The 22,661-nt window shown below is 44.5% G+C and overlaps 5 protein-coding genes and 1 long non-coding RNA gene across 16 annotated transcripts in view; 3 read left to right on the top strand and 3 right to left on the bottom strand.

Moving 5' to 3' along the window:
* LOC113134345 (zinc finger protein 62 homolog) overlaps positions 1 to 18,775 on the top strand; it is a 757,491-nt gene extending 738,716 nt beyond the window's left edge. For all 10 annotated transcript variants that reach the window (XM_026313671.1, XM_026313673.1, XM_026313674.1 and 7 more), the window contains one exon: positions 17,443 to 18,775. In XM_026313671.1, the coding sequence (XP_026169456.1) occupies positions 17,443 to 18,554 (1,112 nt within the window). In that variant the 3' untranslated portion in view covers positions 18,555 to 18,775. The remainder of the gene's footprint in view (positions 1 to 17,442) is intronic.
* Positions 186 to 10,143, bottom strand: LOC113134376 (otolin-1). Of its 2 annotated transcripts, none has more exons than XM_026313740.1 (5): positions 10,101 to 10,143; positions 3,577 to 4,018; positions 3,172 to 3,252; positions 2,458 to 2,538; positions 186 to 1,893 (listed from the first exon to the last, which is right to left on the bottom strand). In XM_026313740.1, exons 2-5 carry the CDS (start codon positions 4,016 to 4,018, stop codon positions 971 to 973), a joined length of 1,527 nt encoding a protein of 508 aa, XP_026169525.1. In that variant the 5' UTR covers positions 10,101 to 10,143; the 3' UTR covers positions 186 to 970. The 2 variants fall into 2 exon arrangements, with proteins under 2 accessions (XP_026169525.1, XP_026169524.1); XM_026313739.1 differs by lacking the exon at positions 10,101 to 10,143 and adding an exon at positions 4,653 to 4,689.
* proca (protein C (inactivator of coagulation factors Va and VIIIa), a) lies at positions 6,997 to 12,036 on the top strand. The gene is made up of 10 exons (XM_026313755.2): positions 6,997 to 7,051; positions 7,315 to 7,351; positions 7,468 to 7,551; positions 8,045 to 8,202; positions 8,771 to 8,795; positions 9,178 to 9,288; positions 9,644 to 9,784; positions 10,109 to 10,227; positions 10,598 to 10,715; positions 11,359 to 12,036. Exons 3-10 carry the CDS (start codon positions 7,482 to 7,484, stop codon positions 11,943 to 11,945), a joined length of 1,329 nt encoding a protein of 442 aa, XP_026169540.1. The 5' UTR covers positions 6,997 to 7,051; positions 7,315 to 7,351; positions 7,468 to 7,481; the 3' UTR covers positions 11,946 to 12,036.
* On the bottom strand, positions 10,159 to 11,481 carry LOC117152747 (uncharacterized). The gene is made up of 3 exons (XR_004463282.1): positions 11,071 to 11,481; positions 10,555 to 10,832; positions 10,159 to 10,367 (listed from the first exon to the last, which is right to left on the bottom strand). It is a non-coding gene; the product is annotated as an uncharacterized LOC117152747 (long non-coding RNA).
* dusp28 (dual specificity phosphatase 28) lies at positions 13,251 to 14,722 on the bottom strand. The gene is made up of 3 exons (XM_026313808.2): positions 14,610 to 14,722; positions 13,771 to 14,179; positions 13,251 to 13,551 (listed from the first exon to the last, which is right to left on the bottom strand). The coding sequence occupies exons 2-3, from the start codon at positions 14,113 to 14,115 to the stop codon at positions 13,450 to 13,452; spliced, it is 447 nt and encodes a 148-aa protein (XP_026169593.1). The 5' UTR covers positions 14,116 to 14,179; positions 14,610 to 14,722; the 3' UTR covers positions 13,251 to 13,449.
* A 681-nt stretch (positions 18,776 to 19,456) lies between the features above and the next one.
* On the top strand, positions 19,457 to 21,773 carry LOC113134384 (zinc finger protein 135-like). The gene is made up of 2 exons (XM_033325659.1): positions 19,457 to 19,808; positions 20,320 to 21,773. The coding sequence occupies exons 1-2, from the start codon at positions 19,565 to 19,567 to the stop codon at positions 21,300 to 21,302; spliced, it is 1,227 nt and encodes a 408-aa protein (XP_033181550.1). The 5' UTR covers positions 19,457 to 19,564; the 3' UTR covers positions 21,303 to 21,773.
* The last annotated feature ends 888 nt before the right edge of the window (positions 21,774 to 22,661 follow it).

Below are 22,661 nucleotides of genomic sequence, written 5' to 3'. Positions count from 1 at the left end.
TGAATCCGAGTCCCGGAAAATGCTGGTATGTTCAGCCATGTATGAGAACAGAAGCTCAGGAGAAAGTTCATATTTAATTTCAGACAAAACACACATGGTCACTCAGAAGGGGCTGATATTGTTTTATTCCATGTATTTTTCTACACTATCATCCAGTCAAATGTATTGATCACCTGAAAGCCTCCAATAGCAACTTCAAGGAGTTTATAAATTAATGGTAATTAAATCAATTTAAAGCATCGGTGAGCAGCTAATTAGTTTCCTTTATTATGCAAATTCAACAATTTTTGTTAATTTTATGTCACACAATTCGAAAAAGCACCGTAAACATCTTATCATGTGACTTTGTTTTTCTCACTCAAGACTCAATGTTCTGCAAAATTAACAATATACTGTTCGATGAGCAGTCTGGCTCATTTCTTCATCTTTGAGACAACAACTGAATGTACCATGAGCTAAATGCTAACATTAGCATGTCATATTTTTGTCGGGCAGATGTTTTACCAGATGTTTCACACCGTTGATTTAGCATGCTAACGTGGACAAATAAAAAAATCGAGCTGATTCCGTCAAAGTGTTTGTGCCAAAACCACAAATGTGGTTGTGGTGTGAAGAGAAAAGGGGAACACTGGGATTTTATCGATCCAGTACTACTAACATTGAGTTAGGCCGCTAGCATGTTTGGTTTGGTTTTGCTTTTTTGTTTGTCTGCTGTTTTGAGCAGGTAGTTTGTACTGCTCAGTGTTTTCACCTGCTGAAATAGTATTATTCCTATTCACAACTACCCCTAAGGTCAGTATTATGGCAGGTCAGCACTACGCTAAGTTCGCTGATAGAAAACTTGATTTAACAAATGGACAATGCTGCTTTTCTAGAATACGCCTCCTTTAAAATGTGCAGTTATAAATACACAGTGTTTGATTGGGTGTGTGTGTGGGAGCTTCATCTATAACTGGGTGACTGATGGGAACTATGACTGAGGGGGCGTGGGTTCTGGTGGACCATCCCAGCTGAAGTCTCCATTGTGATATTCCCTTAAATTAAAGGAATTTCGGCCTATGGCCAAGTCGCAGGTGTCGGGGTACAGCAGATACCCAGAGAAGGTGCAGCTGCTCTCGCTGTCGGTGTATATGCCGTTGGTGAGAGAATTCTTCACCTGCAGCCACACCCGATCTCCTGCGATCAGGTGGAGAACAACACTATGGCTGGCGATGCTGCCTGTGATGGTTGCTTCTGTTATTCTGATGACCGGGTAGAGGTTGTGAAACAGGCCAACCTTCAGAGGCCTGAAGGCGACCGACAGGTAGAAGGAGAACACATAGGTCCCATTGACGGGGGCGGTGTAGATGCCGATTAATGGGTTGAAGTGCCCTTGTAGGTTGGAAATGATGCGTGGGAAAGGAATGGGCAAGTTTTCAGTAGGATATGGTTCAATGATACTTGCAGAGAATGCTGACTGGATGGCAGGGGAGCAGGAGCCAGGTGGCCCAATGAGACCAATGTCCCCCTGGTTGCCTTTTGGACCGACAGGGCCCTGTAAACCTTGGACACCAGTGTCACCTTTGTCCCCTTTAGTCCCCTTTTCTCCTGGTCGACCATCAGTTCCGTTCACCCCGTTAGTGCAGTTACATATACCCTTCTCACCTTGATCACCCTTCAGGCCAGTCAGCCCAGGATCACCAGGTCTACCCAGGTCGCCTTTTTCACCCTTAACACCTTTGGATCCAAGAGGTCCCTCTACTCCAGGCAAGCCTCGTGCTCCAGCCGGTCCAGGGAGGCCTTGTACACCCGGTGGACCCTGTACACTGTTGCAGGATGCAGGGCATGTGCCTGTTTCTCCCTGGGGGCCCTGTGCACCTGGAGGCCCTAACAGTCCTTGGTCCCCTTTCTCACCTGGAAGCACAGAAACATACAGATCAAGAATATCTACTTTAATTGTGAGGTTATAAAGTAGGGACATATTTATTTCTTTTAGGATCCAAAACAACTCATAGTGCTGTCAAAACCAGAGGTGTCCTGTGCGTCGAATCTTTCACCTGCTGCCGGACTCCTTTTTCTTCCTGTCTTGATCTGGGGCAGATCATATGGTGGTACTGCGTAATTAGGACAAATCTAAACATCTAAAATGCCTGAATATTATTATACAGTACTGTATAGTGACAAGGCCCTCATAGGAATTATGACTCTGCCTGCCCTGAAACAAGATGGAAATGGTTTGAAGAAAAGGAAGCAGAGGCAGGAGGCTGGGACATCACCATTCACTTCCTGTTTCTTACCAATAGTAAATGTTCAGGCTTTTCCTGAGTGAAGCCAAGTACTTACTACTTCAGCCTTGATGCCCTAATGGTAATGAAGTAGTTCTTTCCCCAGCCCAGTTGTTTTTGTTTTGGATCCTAAAGCTGACAGCTTGGTGTCGACCTAACACTAACAACAATTTACTGAGTGACCTCAACTGACCTTTGAAGCCTCGCTCGCCCTTTGTCCCAGTGAAACCAACAGCTCCTGACTGCCCTTTCTCCCCCAGGTCTCCCTTCTGTCCTGTAACAGCAGAGAAGCAGAAAATACAACAATAACATGAAAAACCTTAAAAGGCGCAGGGAGTTCCAGGGAGTAAATAGTCAAACATCAAGTCTTTAGACAGCAGAAGAAGAAACAGACTGAAAATAAACATGTTTGTCCTCTGTGGCCACAGAGCAGGTTCATGTCAAAGAAATCTCTCATCAGGACAATAGTAAGTAAAGTAGACCCTTGCTTTGTCTAGAACCGTACAATAACCAGACTTCTTCTTTCTTTGGCACCACCTGGTGGCAGCATCAAAGATGACACAGTGTCAGACTCAGTTCTCTCACACGTCAGGATAATTTGATGCTATAATGACATAATAATTCTGCATGTAATGACTTTTAGACAGCAGTTAGACATTGCCTGGTGCCTGATCCAGAGTCCGGTGAGATGACAGTGTCTGTTATACCAGGATAACAGTTTCCCCTGCCCAGCACCTGTCTGTGCTGAGATGAGACTGATTTTCACTGCAGTGTTTGTCCACTACCACACTGGACTCGCTACAGGTTCAGTGTTGGGTCCAGTATTAAGCTGGTCTGACTGCACAGGTTCAAACGGTTTTGTTGTGTTTGCTGCAGTTATTGTTAGAGTTATTGACGTCTAACTCACCCTTTATTCCTGGAACGCCTGTGAATCCAGTACGACCTTTGAGCCCCATTCCTCCTCTTATCCCAGGACTCCCGGGTTCACCTGGTCAAAGATTACAGGCAGGTCAGTTTTTTGTTTTAATTTTGGTATTAAATGTCACGAAGGGGAATCAAACTAATCAAACCTTTAACTAATCATAGCACAGTACCTACTTTCCTGCAGACTAGTGACAAAAACAGTTTTTGTTTTGTTTAACACATTATCACTTGTGGAAAAGGGTAAATATTAAATGGCATTTTAGACATGACAAACACAAACTGTGTCCTGGCAGGAATCACCACAAACTGTTTGATATCTCGATATAAGAGCAGCCAAACAAAAAGGGAGTGTGTTTTCACTAAAAATCATTTAAGGTGGTCTACGTGCCTGGAGGACCCCGGTCTCCTCGGTCTCCTTTGGGGCCCACGGTGCCTTTACACTGCGAACAGATACAGCTCAGTGGAATCTGATCAATAGGTGGTGGTACCGGCGCATTTAGCAGCAAGTCACAGATCACAGACTCCTGCAGGGGGGGTATCAGTGTATCAGAGGACCCTATCAACCGCAGGTAGTCGGACCCAGAGGAGGTGTTGTGTCTGGGTGGCCATGGCTCTGTCCCTACAGGCCCATTGCGAGAGATGGGTTTCCATGGGGGTGGGTTCTCTGGCAACTCAGAAACCTTCCCTGGTTTTGAATCGGGCCAGTAGTAAGTGTGGGGATCCAAGGCCGAGCCTTCCTCTTCATTGGACACCACTTTGCTGATGTTTGGTAGCAGCATGGCTGAGCAGAGGGAGGACAGGATGAGGGACCCCAGCAGCCTCAACAACATCTGGAGGAAAGAGGTGAGAGAATTACACCGAGAACATCTGCATCAATTTTTGCTTTTTTAAAATGGGTGTTTGTTTTTAATAGGAATCTGATTCAGGAATAAAGTCTCAGTTGAAGCTGTTTCAAAAACACCAGTAGAACCTCTGCACTGTAGCAGCAACTTAAACATGGATGAACCACATTTAGAAACAAGCTGCATGGTCTTCAGGGCTCTATCTAACACCAACCAGGTTTCAGTGTGTCTTAAATTTCACTTGTTCAAACACGACTGTGTCCAGTGAGTCTGTGAATGAAAGTGTTTTAATTCTAATTTGATCCTGGTGTAAGAAACACGATGTGCAGTGTAAACATCATCTAATCTGCAGCGTTGATCCTCGTGCACTTTATAATCTTTATGTGCTGAGTGTAAAGCTGGATTAGGATTTGGCTTCAAAGATTAAAAAGAAAGTTACGTAATAAATATTTCTAATAGATTTGTAAAACTGAGCCACCATAAGAACATTAATACTTTAAAACTATTGACAGTAAAGTCAGAAAAGGAACATTTTGCGTAAATTGTTATGTTAAACCTTTTTGAATCGCTCTTTTACAGAAGCTGCTTCAGTCCATCTGGATTTTTGAAAATAAAAACTCACCGCTCCGTCTGAGTCGTGCAGCATCGCCTGGCCAGGGATTTTTGGGAAGGGGAGCAGGCTTTGATGTGTTTATAAGCCTCGGCCAAAACAAACCTTCTTTCAGGCTCCGTCTCACCTGTCGGGCCCACGAACAAAGGCTCAGGACGGGGGGGGGGGGGCAGGGAGAGGGAGGGGAGGCACGTCTGCATTGTCTTGCTGAGGAAGAACTGGGCCTCCTGACATGACCTCCTTCCTCATGAAGCCACAAAAACATTCAGGGAAGAAAGAAGAGATGCCCTCTGTTTATCTTTCCATCACTGTCCACCCTCCTTTTTCCACTGGAGCTCAGAGGAAACTCCATTCTTCCACTTTTGTCACAGTCCCTCTGGAGTATTCTCTAGTTTGGCTCCCAACCTCCAGGATTTAGGTTGTTGTTCCCTGTTCCCCACAGACCTCAGCCAAACGCAGAGCCTCTAAATGCGAATGGACTCGGGCCCATGTGTGGTCTCTTTTATTCAGATCAATTCACTTTTATTTGTATAGCACCAAATCACAACACAATCATCTCAAGGCACTTTACAAAAAAGCCCATATTCTGCAAATACACATCAGTGACACCACAAATCAGGCAGAAGGAGAAACCACAGCTCCAGAATGAACAGAAATGATTTGGTGATGATGAACAAACAGTTGGCTCATCATGACAGTAATCTAACCCTGTGAAAGCTCCCGGCCGGCACAATGAGCAGCCTACTTTAGCACCGGGTCAGACTGACTTAACAAACCAGTATGAGGTGATCTTCACCCAACACTCCTGTCAACCATGAGCTTTACATGAGTGCCCTCAGACGCCTGCAGCCGGACTGCAGTTCAGAAGTCGGAGGCAGCTCAGGCTGTAAACTGACGTTCAAACTACACGGTGCTGCTGCTGTTACAGATCTACAGCTTGTAGGTGTAGCAGCAAGTTGTTCCTTTCAGATGATGCAGGTCTCAGCACAGCCTGATCACAGTCTACAGAGTAAATGAAATAGAAGCAGCTGTATTTATTTGGACCAGGGTACTTTGCATGTTATACTTTGAAGATTAAAGGTTTTTGTAGAAGCTGTGAAGGAAACTGAAATTGATCATAAATGCAAATTATTGGCACTTTCATCACCGGCTGTACATCCAAACTTCACTCTGCAGACAGAAGGACCAAAACACAAACACTGGCTCTAACAAACTGTTTGTGGGATTAAGAAGCTGGTCCAGACACAAAGCAGCAGGCGGTGGCCCAGTTCTCGCACCGGCTCGCCATCACAACAGTGTCATTCAGTGAATCCCCATGGAACCAGAGACGACTCCGGGACCAGCTTTTATTCTGAAAAAATAAATAAACCCAGGACACAAAAGTAAACTGAGCCAAGGGAACAAGGCTGAGGGACAAAAGAAGACCAGGAGATGAATAGTTAACCTTAATAAGTGTCCTGGTTTCCACAGCCTACGGTGCTTAGAGACAGCCCGGAGGCCAGACCAGGTTTCACACCAGTACCTGTACATTTTTTTTCTTCTGAGCACTTTAAGCATCTGGTATTCATGATGGAGTAAAGGAACAGTCTGACCTATTGGAAAATATGTTTATTCCCCTAATTGTTGAGAGTTACACTGACGTGACTGTCACATTTGCCAAATGTGAAGCAGAACCCGAACCTCCATGTTCTGTTACAGGGTGGTTTAGTTGGGTTTGATCTCCTGAGTTTACATTTAGTTTTTTATAGGAATTAAATAAACAAGATATAACATGTTAGTGCGTGAGATTTAAAGGTGCTGATAGGTGTGACTGGTCCCTCTGGATCCAGTCATTGAGCTCCAGGTGAATCCTGCTGCAGGTCACCATCGGGTTACTGCCAGTACTACACCAAACCCCAGAACTACACTGATCCTTTTATGTCTCCTTATCTGAGTCAAGATAGAAACAGTATAAATACTATTAACAGTATAAACAGTATAAATACTATTAACAGTATAAACAGTATAAATACTATACAGTACAGTAACTTCTGTGATATTGGGCCATATAAATAAATGTAAATCTTCAGAACAGTTCAGTTTTCCTCGGCCTTAGGCCTCATGGAGTCGGCTGTAAACCTGTTTTTGTGCACTACTCTCTGGTGTCAGTCCAGTCTGGGGCAGTTGTTGGTGCCGCTCTGTGCTGCCGAGGGGACGCCGGGTCCAGAATGTACAAAGACTCATGAGAAGATGGAGTTTGGGAGCCGGGGTTCAGCTGCAGTGGTGCGTGGGTGGAGGTTAAACGGGGGGTTTGTGTGTTGACGGTGTGGAGCTGCAGACTGTGGACTCTCAGCAAACACTGGTAGTTAGTTATTAACGCAGCAGAAACAGAGCACGCTGCCGTCTCTGTCCACGGCTTTGATTCTTCACATGTAAGTACAAAAACACTCTTTTTCTGGGTCTTGGTTTCTGGACGCTGTGACAACTTTAGGATGTCGTCTCGGCTCCGCTCCGGGCTCTGTGGCCTTGTTGTTCAGCTCAAGGGGCCAAAGGTCATAGAGGTTGAAAATGGGATTTCTGTGTGAGGGTCTGTCCCCTGTGGTTTCAGCTGAGCGTGATCAATACTGTAGAAATGTGAGCGATCAGGAAAAATGGACACGATGTGTTTGTGATTTAGTGTTTGTGTCGTCTCCAGCTGCTCCAGAATTCATCGTTAAACCTGCTTTCATTCGGTGAGTAACCTCCGCACCATCACTCAACACTGGCTTATATTAATGTCTGGACCTGCTTCACTGGGTAAACATAAACAGCAGTTTGGCTCACGTCGCCCTCGTCTCATTGGCCGCAGGTCTGAGTGACATCATGTCCCGCCTCGTCCTGTGTGTGTCCTTCGCCGTCACTCTGTGGTCGGCGTCTGCGCTCAGTCTGTCAGGTGGGTGTGTGTGGAAGGACCTCTTCTTTTTCTTACACAAGGGCCTTGGATCCTCCTTCTGGCTGTAGGCAGCGACAGTGAAGGTCCATTCACACATAAAGACATTTACATTTAAACTGTTTTTACACAAAAAAAAATCAGAGAAGCTCATCAGCTTTGTCAAAATATCTAAATATTGTTTATATCCACAGTTGAACTGCTCCTGTGGACGCCCAGTCTCACTGTATGTGTGCTGAGCTTTTATTTAGAGATGCCTCCACACAGTGAAACTGGTTTGTCTCAGGTTTCAGTGTGGTGAGTCCCTGTTACTCTGAATGATCCATTTCCTTCAGTTCCAGAGTAACACAGACACAATGGTGCTCTTAAAGTTTAGAAATGTCTTTTCTCAGTGTTCTGCCTTGTGGAGATAGTAGTTATCACCTGATGGAGGAGATGTTTTGTAATTTGGATGAACTGGCCCTCTGTGATCCTCTGTCGTCTTCGGCCTCTTCAGTCTTCTCGGAGCGCCCGGAGGCTCACATGCTGCTCCGCTCTCGTCGGGCGAACTCCTTCCTGGAGGAGCTGAAACCCGCCTCCATGGAGCGAGAATGTGTGGAGGAGAAGTGCGAATTCGAAGAAGCCAGAGAGATTTTCCAGAGCAGGGAAGCCACAGTAAGATGTTTTATATCTGTGTGAGCATGTGTGGCAGGACTCACTGTACTGTAGTTGTGCAGCAGTGAAGCCTTGAACCTTCAGCAGACAGTGTGTGACAGCACAGGGTCACTAACTAGTTGTTTTTACTGGAAACATCAGCACATATGGAAATCCTGCTGTGACACTGGATCTCTGCCACATGTGCAGCACAAACAGCTTCACTCCTGACACACTGAGTCAATACAGGGTTGAATCAGTTATTGATCAGACGCAGGAGCACGGAAACAGACTCTCTACGCCTGTATTGAATCAAAAAGCTCCAGTGGAGTTAGACCAAAGTCTGGTGATTGTAGTTTCTGTTTAGAAAGAAATGAAGTCAAATATGCAGCAATTTGGAAAGAAATAATAAAAATACTGGTTGATTTAAAAATGAACTGCAGTTTGTATCTAAAGGGATGAAAGAAACAAAAACAAGCAGCTCTAACAGAACCTGTCAGAGTCTGATCAGCCAATCACAGCCAGCATGTGTTCTTCTCATTATTGTTGGTGGTTTCATCGCTGGCTTTTTGTTTGTGTGTGTTTGCAGCTGGAGTTCTGGACGGTGTACACAGGTAAGACAGGTTTGGCCTGTACTGGAGTTTCCATCCTGCTGGTTTTCTGTACATTTTACAGTGGAGACACCAGAGAAATGTGTTGCGTCATCATCTTCCTGCAGGTTCAGCAGAATAAAAGCAGCACCAGTCTGAGCTAAAAGTAAAAGCTTCATGTCACAGAAACAACATAAGATGGAAAACTTTCTATTGTTGAAGTAAAATGGACAGAAAACTGTTGCAGCTCATCCTCAGCAGAAAAGAAAAGAACAGACGTGATGAAACTAGAACTTGGAGTTTTCTGCAGGAGTTTGCATTTTTATCATGGAACAAATGTACACAGCTCCGCACTTTGCAGAGCATTATGGGAAATACATTCATGTTAATGTTACTGGGTTTTCAGATGGAAACCAGTGTGAGCCCAACATGTGCGTTCATGGAGTCTGTGTGGACCTGTACCAGGACTTCACCTGTCGCTGTAACAGTGGATACGAGGGCCGATACTGCACCCAGCGTGAGTCCGACCCTCCATTTAAAGCTTCTTTCTTCCACTGCACAGCTTCCATCACTTCTCATGTACACGCACGTCACTGTCTCTATTTGTGTAGTTCTGGTAAACATGCTGTAAACAAAGCCTGAATATGTTTACAGCTTTACAGTTTTAGACTAGTTAGACTAATATTTTAGTGAAAGAAGAAGGATCAGTAGGTTTTCAGGAGCAGGTGAAAACAGACGTCTCTGTCAGGGTGAAGATTCACTGCTCTGTGTTTTAAACATATGTTCTTTCTAGGTAAAACTGACCTACAAATGATTCCTCATTAGCTGCTGCTGGATTGTTGTCATGTCTAATGAGACTCGTCTTTGCTCAGCTCAAACAGCCACTAACTGCTCTGTGGATAACGGCGGCTGTGACCACGACTGTACGGAAGACGCCGACGGGCCGACGCGGCGCTGCAGCTGTGTCAGGGGATACAAACTGCACGACAACTCCAGGAACTGCGTCCCGACAGGTGAGACCAGGCCGAGTGTGACTGATGGCTGGTGAGCCGCAGGCGGGGCCTTAAAGGCCTTAAACATCCAGCTGAAGATGTGATCAACACAATAATCCATCAATAATATCAGATCATGTGAATACTTTGACCTTGAAACATCCCGTCATCTTCAATCTGCCTGTTTTAGCACTTTGACTCGTGAGACGTGAGATGGAGCTGTAGTTAAATAGTTGTCCATCAGTTTCCTGGTGGTTGATTGTTAATTATTATTTATTTAACTGCAGAGTTTCAGCTCTGGGAGAGATGATACTAACTAAATGAGTTACTGTGGTACCTGTGCAGGTCGCTCGTCCTGTGGGCGCCTGCTGATCGGCCGCTCGTCGTACTCCAAACCGAAGGAGGGCCTGCTGCCCTGGGTGTTTGGAGGGCAGGTGGGAAAGAAGGGGGAGAGTCCCTGGCAGGTAATCGAGTTTTGCTGCAAACACCAGGTTGAAACTGAGGTTTACGGCTCTTCTGTGTTTTCTGAAGGTACTTAGAGCCACTGGAGTTATTCTGCAGGACGGGGCTTCTAGTATTTGGGTCTGACTGATCTTCTCACTCACTGAAATTAGAAGAAGGTGTCATGCCAATGCTTCCAAGTTATGCAGCTTCATGAGAACATAGTTTTAGTAATAAATACCTAAGGATGTTTCTCCCAAACTTTGATTGGTGCTAATTAATCCTTAATATTTAATGTTCTGGAGGTTAATCCACTGAACCCACATTTAAGGGCTTTAAAAAATACTTACACTAAGTGACATACAGGTTGTACAGGTGTGTTTGTGTGCACAGGCGCTGTTACTGAACGCCAGGGGTCGTTTTCACTGTGGAGGCGTCCTCATAGATGAGAGCTGGGTCCTGACGGCGGCTCACTGCCTCGACAACAACCTGAAATTCAGTGTCCGGCTGGGTGAGTGGGTGGTTCCTCTGCAGCCCCACACTTCAGAACGGTCGTTACAGCAGCACATCTGTGAAATGGGTCCATGTGTTTATTCCTCAGTCACATTAAACTGCAACTTAGAATTTTCTGTGGATACAAATGAAAAAGTTTTGTTTTTTTGACTGAACTGTAATTTTCTAAGTTCCTGAGAAAAATGTTTCCTACTTTCAGTTTTATTTTAAACCCATTTCACTTCCTGTCTAGTTTAATGTAAGACATTTACTATTAATCATATCTAGTACACTAGTACAGTATTCATCATATGTAGTACACTGAATTAAAATGTACTACACACTAAAAAAACTTGAAATTCAGAAGTGAGTACCTGTTAATCAGATGTTTCCAAGGGGACGTCAACACCCACAGGTGTTAATGTGAGTCAATGTGGAGTTTAGACAGGTTTTCAGATTGAATTCACTTATTTTGGATAAGACTGTTCTGCTGTTTGTAGGAATTAGCAAAAATGTTTAAAGAGGGTCACAGTGCAGATCTTCAGGTCCTGTGTCAGAGCAGCTCTGTGCTGTGGCAGGAACATCCTGAGTCAGCAACAAAATGTGATAACTGATAAACAGCCACGTCTGCTGATGGATATCCCTGTGATCTGTCTCTTCAGGTGACTATGAGCGTCACAGAAACGAAGGCACCGAGGTCACCCTGAAGGTCCTCAAGGCCTTCAAACACCCGAACTACGACAGGTTGACAGTGGACAATGACATCGCCCTACTACGCCTGGAGGCTCCCGTCCCGTTGTCCGATTACATCGTCCCGGTCTGCCTGCCGGTGCGAGAGATGGCCGAGCGGGTGCTCCACCTCAATGGCACCGTGACCGTGGTGACCGGCTGGGGCAAAGACACCCTGGAGGGCACCCACTACAGCTCGGCACTCAACGTTATCAAGATCCCTCTGGTCAACCGCAGCATCTGCGCCCAGTACATGTCCCACAACATCTCCGACAACGTCCTCTGCGCCGGGATCCTTGGACAGTCCATGGACGCCTGCGAAGGGGACAGCGGTGGACCGATGGTCACTCTGTACCGCGACACCTGGTTCCTGATCGGCCTGGTGTCCTGGGGTGAAGGCTGCGGCCGGGAGGACAAGCTGGGCATCTACACCAAGGTGGCCAACTACAACGAGTGGATCAACAGGGTGCGTGACGAATGGAACAAAGATCAACTTCCCCAACAGCCCCCAAATGTCTGACCCGCCTCCACCCCCCAGCGGCTGAAGCAGTCTGTGTGTTGAACCCACATTAAGGCCTCGGTACAGCAGAGAGGTAACAGACTTTGTTAAATAAACCTTTTCTGTCTCCAGAGGCTTCTGTTTCCTTTTTTACCATGAGTGATAAAAATAACCCTGTCAGTTCAAAACACTCATGGTCCCCAGATGATGAACCTCAATCTAAGTCATTTGTCGGCCGTGTTTACAATCATGAACTGTTTATGACATTCAGTGGTCTTTTTCCACAATAAATCACTTTAACCACTGTGACCCATGTTCTCTGGAAAACCATAGTAAATGACCTCGGTCTCTCCACAGCCGACTGGTTTTACTGGTTTGATAGAAGATAATACATGTGATCAGAGCGAACTGAGGTCGGTCAATTGGTGTCACACATGGTTTGTTCCATGATTGCAAAGAGGCAGCAAACTCCGTACGCACCGGTCTGGTCATGAACGTGACAAACCATAAATGACTGCACAGAGAACCTGAGGCTGTTTGTATCTGATGAACAGCGAGTTTTATTTCAGTTTTCCAGAGTTAAACCTGACAGACACATGTTCAGGCCTGACGTGTGAGTCTGTGCTAAAGGCCTGATGTTGTGTTGCAGCCTGCAGGTGTTTTGTTTCTAACATCACACACACATTAGAAACACACCTGGTGCAGTAGGTTAGCACCCAGTAGATCTGATCCTGGCTCAAAATGAATCATCAGCTATTCACAGCACAAATAAAGAACAGAAAATAATTTACCACCTGCAGTTTGGACGTGAGACGGACGCTGCATCACGAACGTTTCGTCACCTGAGGTTTGAATTTATTTGCTGCCGCTCATTCCACTCAGACTATTTTACTGCATACAAACCTTCGAATTATCTGTTTTTTCCTTTCAGTTTTACTTTGAGCCTGAGTTCATGTATTTCCTCTGTCCACTACAATCTAATGGTATTATGATATTAATCACAAGCACTACAGTGACTTCAACTAGTTCACTTCTTTACTGAGGTAAATCAGACATTTTCAAGTGAAAGTAAATCGTATTTTAAGACATAAGGGCGAGGGCTTTAAAGTTATTTTTGAATGCTAGTACTTTTATTTCAGTAAAGGATCTGAGCGCTTCTTCATGTCAGGCCCGTTTCAGCAGATTTTCACTGAGAAGCTGTAAAGTAAATAGGATTTAACAAAACAATCCTCAGCAGAGCTTCTGAAAGTGATTTTATGTGCTTCATAAAGTCCCTGAGACGTTTCAAGGGACCAGATTCATGTTCCTGACCCTTTTCATGTAAAACAAACTGTGGACGTGCTTCCACCTGGAGGTAGAAGCTGGAACTGCAGCCATGGCACAAACAGCAGGAAGGTTTTTGTCTGGAGAAAATGTGAAGCTGTGGTACAAGCAGACATGATAACTGCAACAAATCTGTCCTACATGACAGATCAGTGTGAAGCAGGTTTCACCTCCTGGATTTCACAGCAGGAAGTGTTTTGGATCAGGACTCTCCTCGTTTCTTCTTCAGCTCCTGTTCGTATCTCTGCAGCTGACACATGAAGCCGGGGTTGGGCTCGATCACAGGACGAGCTGCCTTCACTTTCTGAGACACAGAAAAACTGATGCTGAAACAAAACCAACATATTTTAGATGATTTTCATATTTAAATCATTTGTTCATTTGGACAAACATGATGCGCAGCCAGTGATTCTGTGTGAGTCCAGATCCCCATCCAGAGACCGACGGCACCAATGAATGTCTTGTCCTCAGCGTAATGTGTGGGAATTCAGAACCTGGTTCAGCTTTGATCGAGGTCACAAACCTGCAGGGAGTCCGTCAGTGTCAGTTTGTGGTGCTTCATCAGGTAGGCGATGCAGACGGTGGCCGAGCGGCTGCGCCCGTTCTTGCAGTAGACGACGCTGCGTCCTCCGCGCTTCGCCTCCTTGTGGATGGCGTCTACGCAGCGGTCGAAGTGGCTGTACAGGTCCTCGTTGGGGTCGTCGTAGACGGGGATCTGCAGCTTCTTGATGCCGGACGAGGGAAACGGCTGCTGCTTGGACACGTTGATGCAGAGCGTCACCGCGTCCTGCCGGAGGAGCTGGTCGCTGCAGGCCGAACGGGCGTTACTGATGAACAGGGCGTCGGTCACTTTACACAACTGCAGCATCTTGGAAGAACTGACCCTAACGGGCTTCCTTACTCAGGCACCGAGGCCCTCAGGCAGCTGCCACCTGTTCAGAGAGGGAGGCGTGAACATGCAAGACTGTGAGCATGAATCACGCAGTAAACTCATGTGTTCATAGATGAATTAACCCAGAAACACTGACGGCCTGTGGAAACCACACATTTAAAACTCAGGGCTGTTGGTGCCATAAGAGCTGGGACATGAATAAACTGGGACCAACACAGTGAATGTCCTGCAGCAGCCAATTAAATAACACCACCCATGGGTCCATGGAAACATCGTTTCAACAAATAAATAAACTAAAAACTGTTAGTCGTCTTTTCTGGAGTGTTGGTTTACAACAAACACACAAACATTCAAGCCAGAACACAATAATAAGGATGGATGCTAAACATTCACAGCCCACCAGCACAGTTCCTGCCTTTACTACAGCAAATCTACAGAGGCAGCGGTCAGTGAACGCCTCACACACTCACGCTCAGCTGAGCTTCAGGCTCTGGACTCTGCTGGTGTCCTGTCCAGTCCTGTCCAGTCCTGCAGACAGAGGACTGCAGATCCAGTCTGTCTGGGCCTCCTCATGACCCCCAACACTCCGCTGCTATATTTACTGTGAGGACATGGCTGCTCTGGGTCCTAATGCTCCTCAGATTCATAACTGACCCCAAACCAAGGATAACAGCTCAAAGGGATTTATTTATTTATTTAGAGCAGGTAAGGCCACACACTGGACAATACAATGTTATGGTTTGACACAAGAATCAACAAAAACTGAACAATAATTAAAAACAACAGTTGCAATTTATTCCTGTTCAGTTTCTATTCCATGTTTATTATTGAATTATTTATCACTAATCTGTTTAATCTTTAAATGACTTACATACATTTATTGTTTTAATTGTTCATGTAGTTAAATGTAGTTTTTCCTGTTTATCCAGTGCATAGTTAGTAAATCAGTGTGAATGGCATCGCCTGAAGTGAAGCTGCTGAACAAAAAGTGTTGATTGATCATTGACTGATGATTCTTCTGCTCTTAAACTGGTTTGGATTTATATTTACATTGTACACAGTAAATTCAGATTATTGGATATGCCTCAGAACTTAATTTATAAAATCAGGACAGTCACGTATAATCAGACTCTATTGTAATAATGATCCACACTCTGTAAAGTGTAAAGTCAATAACATGTCTCTGAACGCTGCATCCGCAAAGCTAACAGCATTGTGGGTGATCCCACACACCCTTCACACACACGCTTCACCCTTCTGCCATCCGGAAAGAGGTACCGAAGCGTTCAGACCCGCACAACCAGACTGTTAAACAGTTTCTTCCCTCAGGCAATCAGGCATCTCAACAGAGAACTGAGCTGAACTGGACACACACACACGCCACTTTACATTTATATTTATATTAATCCTGTTTACACTTGTCACTTTAATATCTGCAATCACTGTACATACTGTTCTTTGCACATTGTCTTTCCATGATTGTGGCACATTTACTGCTTTTCTTTGCACAAAGTCGGCCTATATGTTGTTGTCTGCACGGTCTTGTCCTGCCTTGTCTTCCTGTGCACTTCTGTTGTTTGAGTTCTTAAGAATGCACCTTAAGTATAGTTTAATTTTTCTTAGTTTAATCTTTTTTTTTTTATTATAATTTAGTTTTTGTCATAGCTCTATGTTTGTCTGCGTCACTGCACTTTGTCTGTGTTCTGTGTAGCACCTCTGGTCTAGGAGGAACGTTGTTTCGCTTCACTGTGTCTGCTATATGTGGTTGAAGTGACAATAAAGCTTCTTTGACTTTGACTTGACTTTGGTGCAACTAAACACCAGCTCGTCCTATGTCTAGACTGCCAGGAGCCAGAAACAGTGCAGCTCGTTTTAATCTCTTGCAGGAACTACACCGAACAAAGACAGGAGTTGTTGAGAGCTGCAGGAGCTGAGACATGTCACTGAAAAATATTTTCGAAGTAGGGTCAAATGGTAGGGGAAAACTGTGGCTTTTTAAACTTTATAAAGGGTTAGGATTTAGCTCAGTAATGGACCAGCCCAGAAGGAGGCAGTTATGCAACAATTTGGATGCCAGCTGCTGTAAAACCCCAAAGAACAAGAAGAAGAAAACATACACTAAGTGTGAAGACAAAGATATTATAGTTGAAATAGCACAAACACTGTACAGAATTGTAAAAGCAAGAATAGAGGTGATGTTATTGTGGGTGCCAAGGGAAATGAGCTGGTATGCAAAAGAGGGTGCAAGGAAAAGGGAAGTGCATGTAAATTTTAGCAGAGCTGAAGTTAAAAATATAATCAAGTCAGAAATGAGGAAAATATGTTGAAAAACATGGAATGAAGATAGAAAGGAGACGGTTTTATCACACTATTCAACGGAAAATAAGGGAAACAACGTTATGCATCTGTAGAAACAGGGAAGAGGGGGGACATCATTTTAAGAAGGAGGGTTGCTTCCTATTTGAAAGCGGAACAAAAAGCTGCGTGTCGTGTCCCGCCGGAAGCTGGCGGTGTGACAGCCAGCGGAAGTAAACAAAGGCGGCGCTAGCAGCGTTAGCTGTGTGGATGTGTGGAGTCAGTAGAAGACGATGGTGTAGTCGTATCCCAGAGAAATATCGGAGCTGTAACGAACCAACAATGTCTTCAGTTCAGTGTTTGAGAGAGTTTGTCAACGAGCGACTAACTGCTGCTGCTGAAGAAATATTCGGAGTCTTTGAAAAAACTATCGTCGAGTACGAGCAAGAGATCGATCGTCAGCGCAGACTGCTGGATATCGTTTGGAAACCCGAGATAAAGCTGCACAGAGTCGGTTCGTACGATCCACGTGTTATTAGAAAGAAATGAAGGCGCCGAGGTCGAAAAGTGGCTGTTGTACCGCAGCTGTCATGGTACTGACCAGTCACTTAACTGGTGTTTTTATCATAAGTGCTTGCTCCCTGTTGATTAAGTGATGAGTCCAAAGGCAACGCTGTCAGTCTTTGCTTTACCCAGACACTGAGCTTCTGTAGCTGAGAAACTCTGGAGATCTGTCCATTTATCCACAAGCAAGAGGCTCATTACTGGTGGATTTTGATTTGGGAGGTTTAAGCCTAAAGAAGGTGGCTCAAAAGTTGATGCAATTTAATTTTATATTATATTTTATCTTATATATTATATTTTATATATTATCTTGTCAGTGCTAAGTGTCCAGAGTCCTGAGGTTTTGCATGCATTTAAGGAACTGACTCTAATTTCTTTGCTCAGGTGTCTGATTTTTCCATCCTCACGTCAGTAACCTGGTCCTTGTGTCCTTTGTCCCTCCAGAGCTCCCACAGCAACATGTCTGTAAGGAGGAGGAGGTTCTCCCTGACCAGCAGCTCTGGAACCAGGAGAGGAACTCCAGTGTGGACCAAGAGGATCCAGAGCCTCCACAGATTAAAGAGGAACAGGAGCAACTGTGCTGCAGTCAGGAGGGAGAGCAGCTTGTAGTGAAGCAGGAGACCGATACCTTTATGTGGACTCCTACTAATGAGGACAGTAACCACAGTGAAGCAGAACCACACAGTGACCAGCAGCTCCTCTCTCACAGCTCTCCTGCAGCTGAGAGCCAAGACCAGACAGGAAGTCAGCCTGTGGAGTCAGGATCAGCTAGAAATGCAGAGACAAAGCCAAAGAAGAGACGTCACCAAAACACAAGTCACAGTAACAACGATGTGGACAAATCTCTCATGTCAGGTGATGCTCACACAGGGAAAAGGACTTTTTTATGTGGTACTTGTGGAAAGACCTTTCGTTGTAAGTCCAAATTGAATAAACATATGAGAGTCCACACAGGTGAGAAGCCGCATACCTGCAGCGTCTGTAGGAAAGGTTTTGGCAAAAAGTCACATTTGATAAGGCATGTACGATCCCACACAGGTGAGAAGCCATATTCTTGTGAAATATGTAAGAAAAGTTTTATACGTAATAGTATGTTGAAAATCCACCTAAGAACACACACAGGTGAGAAGCCGTACCCCTGCACCACCTGTGGGAAAAGTTTTCGAGAAATGTCACAATTAAAAATCCACGTTAGAATTCACACAGGTGAGAAGCCGTACTCCTGCAGCTTATGTGGGACAAGATTTAGTGAGAGGTCGACACTGATCAGGCATATGAGGATCCACACGGGTGAGAAGCCTTACACCTGCACCACCTGTGGGAAAAGATTTAGTTATAAGTCAGTACTGAAATACCATATGATGATCCACACAGGTGAGAAGCCGCACACCTGCAACTTCTGTGGGAAAGGTTTTGGCAAAAAGTCATCTTTGATAAATCATGTAAGAACACACACAGGTGAGAAGCCATATTCTTGTGAAATATGTAAGAAACGTTTTATATGTAATAGCATTTTGAAAATCCACCTAGGAGCACACAAATGTCAGAAGCCATAATGTTTGTATCAAACCGTTAGTCAGAACATGATTAACCACTTTGTTTTTTCTACATTGTACAGTCCAGTCAGTTACTTCTGACTAAGATGTTATTCTCCATGCTGTCAGTTTAAGTTCCCTTATGTTTGAAATGATGTGCCTTCATTTGTATGGTCTTTGCTAGCAGCTGATGTTTCAGTAGCATTGACCTGACTCAGTTAATAAACAATATTCTCTTTTCTGCTGCTGTTTTGTTGCTGCATAGTCCCAGTGATTTATCACCAGTAACAGCCATTTTTGGTAATTCCCAGTTTGGATTTCACTTTACGTGTTGGGGTGTGTACAACATTATATTACATGTTTCTCTTTGGGGTTAGAACCACTCTCACCTACAAACCCCCACGTGTACACACCACAGCCTTTTCTATGCAAATGAAAGGTTTTGGCTCAAACTGTTCCTTGATCAGAGTCTCTGTGTATAGAGAGGTGCCATCACCCCAGAGACTATCACAAGCTCACCTGCTGCAGGTAAAGTATGATATGATCCAGTTTGGTAGATTGATCAGTGGCAGAGCCTCAAGTATATTTCCAGGGGTTGAATGGACCAGGGAACAATTACACAAATACTCCAAACAACTGTGACAGGATTTCAATTAAATTACACAGATAAGAAATTTGGAACATACATTTATTAAAGTAATTTTATTTTATATTGTTTATTGTTCCGTTATGTTTTCGTTCAGCATTTGGTGTCACACTTTCTAGCCTGCTGCCTTGTTACAGCTATATTTTCATTGTTGGATGAGGTTTTAATGCAAATGTCTTATAATAATCGTATAAAATATGATGCGTTGTTAAACTATGAGTGTGTGAAGTAGCTGAAAGAAAACACGAACCCACCTGGTCAGGTGGCGCAAATGCCCATTTTTTTCACCGGAACAAAAAGCTGCGTGTCGTGTCCCGCCGGAAGCTGGCGGTGTGACAGCCAGCGGAAGTAAACAAAGGCGGCGCTAGCAGCGTTAGCTGTGTGGATGTGTGGAGTCAGTAGAAGACGATGGTGTAGTCGTATCCCAGAGAAATATCGGAGCTGTAACGAACCAACAATGTCTTCAGTTCAGTGTTTGAGAGAGTTTGTCAACGAGCGACTAACTGCTGCTGCTGAAGAAATATTCGGAGTCTTTGAAAAAACTATCGTCGAGTACGAGCAAGAGATCGATCGTCAGCGCAGACTGCTGGATATCGTTTGGAAACCCGAGATAAAGCTGCACAGGACAGGTCTGTAAGTCCACGGGCTCCTTCAGAAACCGCAGAGCCACAAAGACTCAGCGTGAATTAGACTCTTGGTCAGATTTCTGCTTTTCTACGACGTTGGCTTCTTATTCCAAAGCTTCTGTGTGAACCAGAAACATGAGCGAACACGTTGAATCAGCAGAAACTGGGACTGTTCATTTTGCAGCCAAATGTTCCCTGATCCATTGACTATAGTGAAGTTTCATAGGGTTGACTCTCACATTTGGCTCATTCTGAACATGGTTCAGTGACTCATTTGAAGTTGCTGCATTTGCTGATTTGTCCATTAAAGAGCGAGTCATTGTAAAGAATAAAGAGCCAGTTCCTGTGAATTGAACTGATCCATTTAATCTGGACACTTTTCAGTCCACGGCTCATTTTAGGACAATTTTAAGGTGGACTGGGAAATTCCACTGAGAAACTGGTGAATAAGAAGCATCATGGTTTTTCTGTCCTCACGTCAGTAACCTGGTCCTTGTGTCCTTTGTCCCTCCAGAGCTCCCACAGCAACATGTCTGTAGGGAGGAGGAGGTTCTCCCTGACCAGCAGCTCTGGAACCAGGAGAGGAACTCCAGTGTGGACCAAGAGGATCCAGAGCCTCCACAATTTAAAGAGGAACAGGAGCAACTGTGCAGCAGTCAGGAGGGAGAGCAGCTTGTAGTGAAGCAGGAGACCGATACCTTTATGTGGACTCCTACTAATGAGGACAGTGACCAGAGTGAAGCAGAACCACACAGTGACCAGCAGCTCCTCTCTCACAGCTCTCCTGCAGCTGAGAGCCAAGACCAGACAGGAAGTCAGCCTGTGGAGTCAGGATCAGCTAGAAATGCAGGGACATGTGACATGCCGTATGTTTGCAACACCTGCGGCAAAAGATTCATGCAGGTGGCACATTTGAGTGCTCATTTAGGAACCCACACAGTAGAGAGGCCATGTTGTTGTGAAACATGTGGGAAACATTTTGTAGGTAGTGGTGCTTTGTCTGCTCACATGAGAATCCACACAAGAGAAGAGGAGTCGTCTTACTCCTGCACCACCTGTGGGAAAAAGCTAAGTACCATGTCAATGTTGATCAGGCACATGAGAAGCCACACAAAATATTCCTGCATCATATGTAAGAAAAGTTTCATACGTAGACACAGCCTGAAGGTTCACATGAGAACCCACACAGGTGAGAGGCCATACGCCTGCAAAATATGTGGGTGCGCATTCAGATACAGTAATTACTTAAAAGGTCACCTGAGAACTCACACGGGTGAGAAGACGCATTATTGCAAACTGTGTAGGAGAAGTTTCATTTGTAGTAGTCAGTTGAAAGTTCACATGAGAAGTCACACAGGAGAGAAGCCGTACTCCTGCAGCTTCTGTGGGAAGACGTTTTGTACCACGTCGTCACGGAATAAACATGTGAGGATCCACGCAGATGAGAAACTATCGTCGGGAGACGTGAGAGAGTTTTCAGAGTCAGTGGTGAACTGACAGTCCACATGAGAAGAGCCCAGACTGGAGAGAAGCCTCATCACTGCAACACCTGAAGGAAAAGACTTGACGTGTCCCATATCAAATCACATCCTGGGAAACTGCTTTGTGCTTGTAGAATATTTGAGGGAGGATTCAGAGGTGTCGAAGGTTTTTCTCAAAACCACTTTTGAAAAAAAACTGCTGAGACTCGGTTTACACAGGAGGAACCATCAAACGTGTGTGAAGATTTCTGAATGAAATAGACTTTGGTAATTCCTACATCACTGTAATTGAATATATAACATTTGTCACTGAAAAGAGGCCACAGTATTTAATGTAGAACATGAAACACTGTTGTTTCTGTCTCAGACATATTATTCATATTTCTGGGTGGGACATTGTATCTGTGAAAACTGATTATTCATACCTGACACACTGACTGCATAGTTGTTTTAAATGACTGAGCTCTTAAATAAACTATTTCTTTTACTCTGTCTCAGTTCTTTGGATTGTTAACTCAGATGCTGAAGCTTCAAAACCTTTCACTAACCAGTGGCCTTCCTGCCTTATACGTCAAAATAAGATAAATGCTTATCAATTACCAGTGTAGTTGACCTAATTCATTGAATCAGACCTTATGTTTCATCTATTTTAAACAGCGTTATAAGCTAGATCTAGAAAGGCTGCGACAGATGTGACCCAGCCACATCTGGTTCATAAGCTCGTACCTGATTTCAGCCTTGGAGATTGTTGCGTTGACTGAAGCAGGAAGATGGGAGCTGGTCAACCTCTCACCTTGGCCAAGTATCGTCTCTAATGAAGAAGCTGCAGGAAAAAAACTACTTGGTTATTGTCATTCCATTATGGATCTTCTCCGACAGGCTTCAGCAATCAGAAATCAGCTGTGATCCTATGAAGCACACACTCATTTTCAAGCTCTCCACACCTCCTCCTGTGATAGTGAGAAACAAAGTCATTTTATGTGAACCATGGTTATCAGTTAGCAATTGTATTTTGGAAACGGTGCGAAATTTCAGTGAAGCGAAGCAGGAGCATCATGCTGCTGATATTCATCCTGTAAGTGTTGGATAAATTACCTGTGGTTGGAGGTGGAACTAAAAGCTGACTTGCGTCCCCTGCTGGAAGCTGACAGTGTGACACCCAGCAGAAGTAAACAAAGGCAGCGTTAGCTGTGTGGATGTCCCACCTCCCCACACACATGAAAACAGTGACAGCGAAGGGAAACAGAAGAAAATCTTTGGCATTGAAAACAAACAAAAACTGTGAAGACTGTAATATTCTCAGTATTAATAACTTTTTCAATGTTTTCTTTCTTAAATTCAAACGTCAAGTCTGTTCCACGTTTTTAAGAACATG

Source organism: Mastacembelus armatus, chromosome 17, assembly GCF_900324485.2.
Source record: "Mastacembelus armatus chromosome 17, fMasArm1.2, whole genome shotgun sequence".
In the NCBI taxonomy this organism is placed as follows: domain Eukaryota; kingdom Metazoa; phylum Chordata; class Actinopteri; order Synbranchiformes; family Mastacembelidae; genus Mastacembelus; species Mastacembelus armatus.
Note: the sequence above shows the minus strand (reverse complement) of the source record. Positions and strands in the feature narration are given on the sequence as shown.

Bases quoted from the DNA above. Each gene is read 5' to 3' on its own strand.
- proca (XM_026313755.2), top strand. From the start codon at position 7,482: ATGTCCCGCCTCGTCCTGTGTGTGTCCTTCGCCGTCACTCTGTGGTCG. The intron at 8,203-8,770 runs GTAAGATGTTTT...GTGTGTTTGCAG, and splicing joins TCCAGAGCAGGGAAGCCACA to CTGGAGTTCTGGACGGTGTA. The intron at 9,785-10,108 runs GTGAGACCAGGC...GTACCTGTGCAG, and splicing joins CAGGAACTGCGTCCCGACAG to GTCGCTCGTCCTGTGGGCGC.
- dusp28 (XM_026313808.2), bottom strand. From the start codon at position 14,115: ATGCTGCAGTTGTGTAAAGTGACCGACGCCCTGTTCATCAGTAACGCC. The intron at 13,552-13,770 runs GTTTGTGACCTC...TCTGTGTCTCAG, and splicing joins CACTGACGGACTCCCTGCAG to AAAGTGAAGGCAGCTCGTCC.
- LOC113134376 (XM_026313739.1), bottom strand. From the start codon at position 4,676: ATGCTGCACGACTCAGACGGAGCG. The intron at 3,253-3,576 runs GCACGTAGACCA...ATCTTTGACCAG, and splicing joins AGGAGACCGGGGTCCTCCAG to GTGAACCCGGGAGTCCTGGG. The intron at 1,894-2,457 runs GTCAGTTGAGGT...CTGTGCTTCCAG, and splicing joins GGGCGAGCGAGGCTTCAAAG to GTGAGAAAGGGGACCAAGGA.
- LOC113134384 (XM_033325659.1), top strand. From the start codon at position 19,565: ATGTGTGGAGTCAGTAGAAGACGATGGTGTAGTCGTATCCCAGAGAAA. The intron at 19,809-20,319 runs GTCTGTAAGTCC...TTGTCCCTCCAG, and splicing joins GATAAAGCTGCACAGGACAG to AGCTCCCACAGCAACATGTC.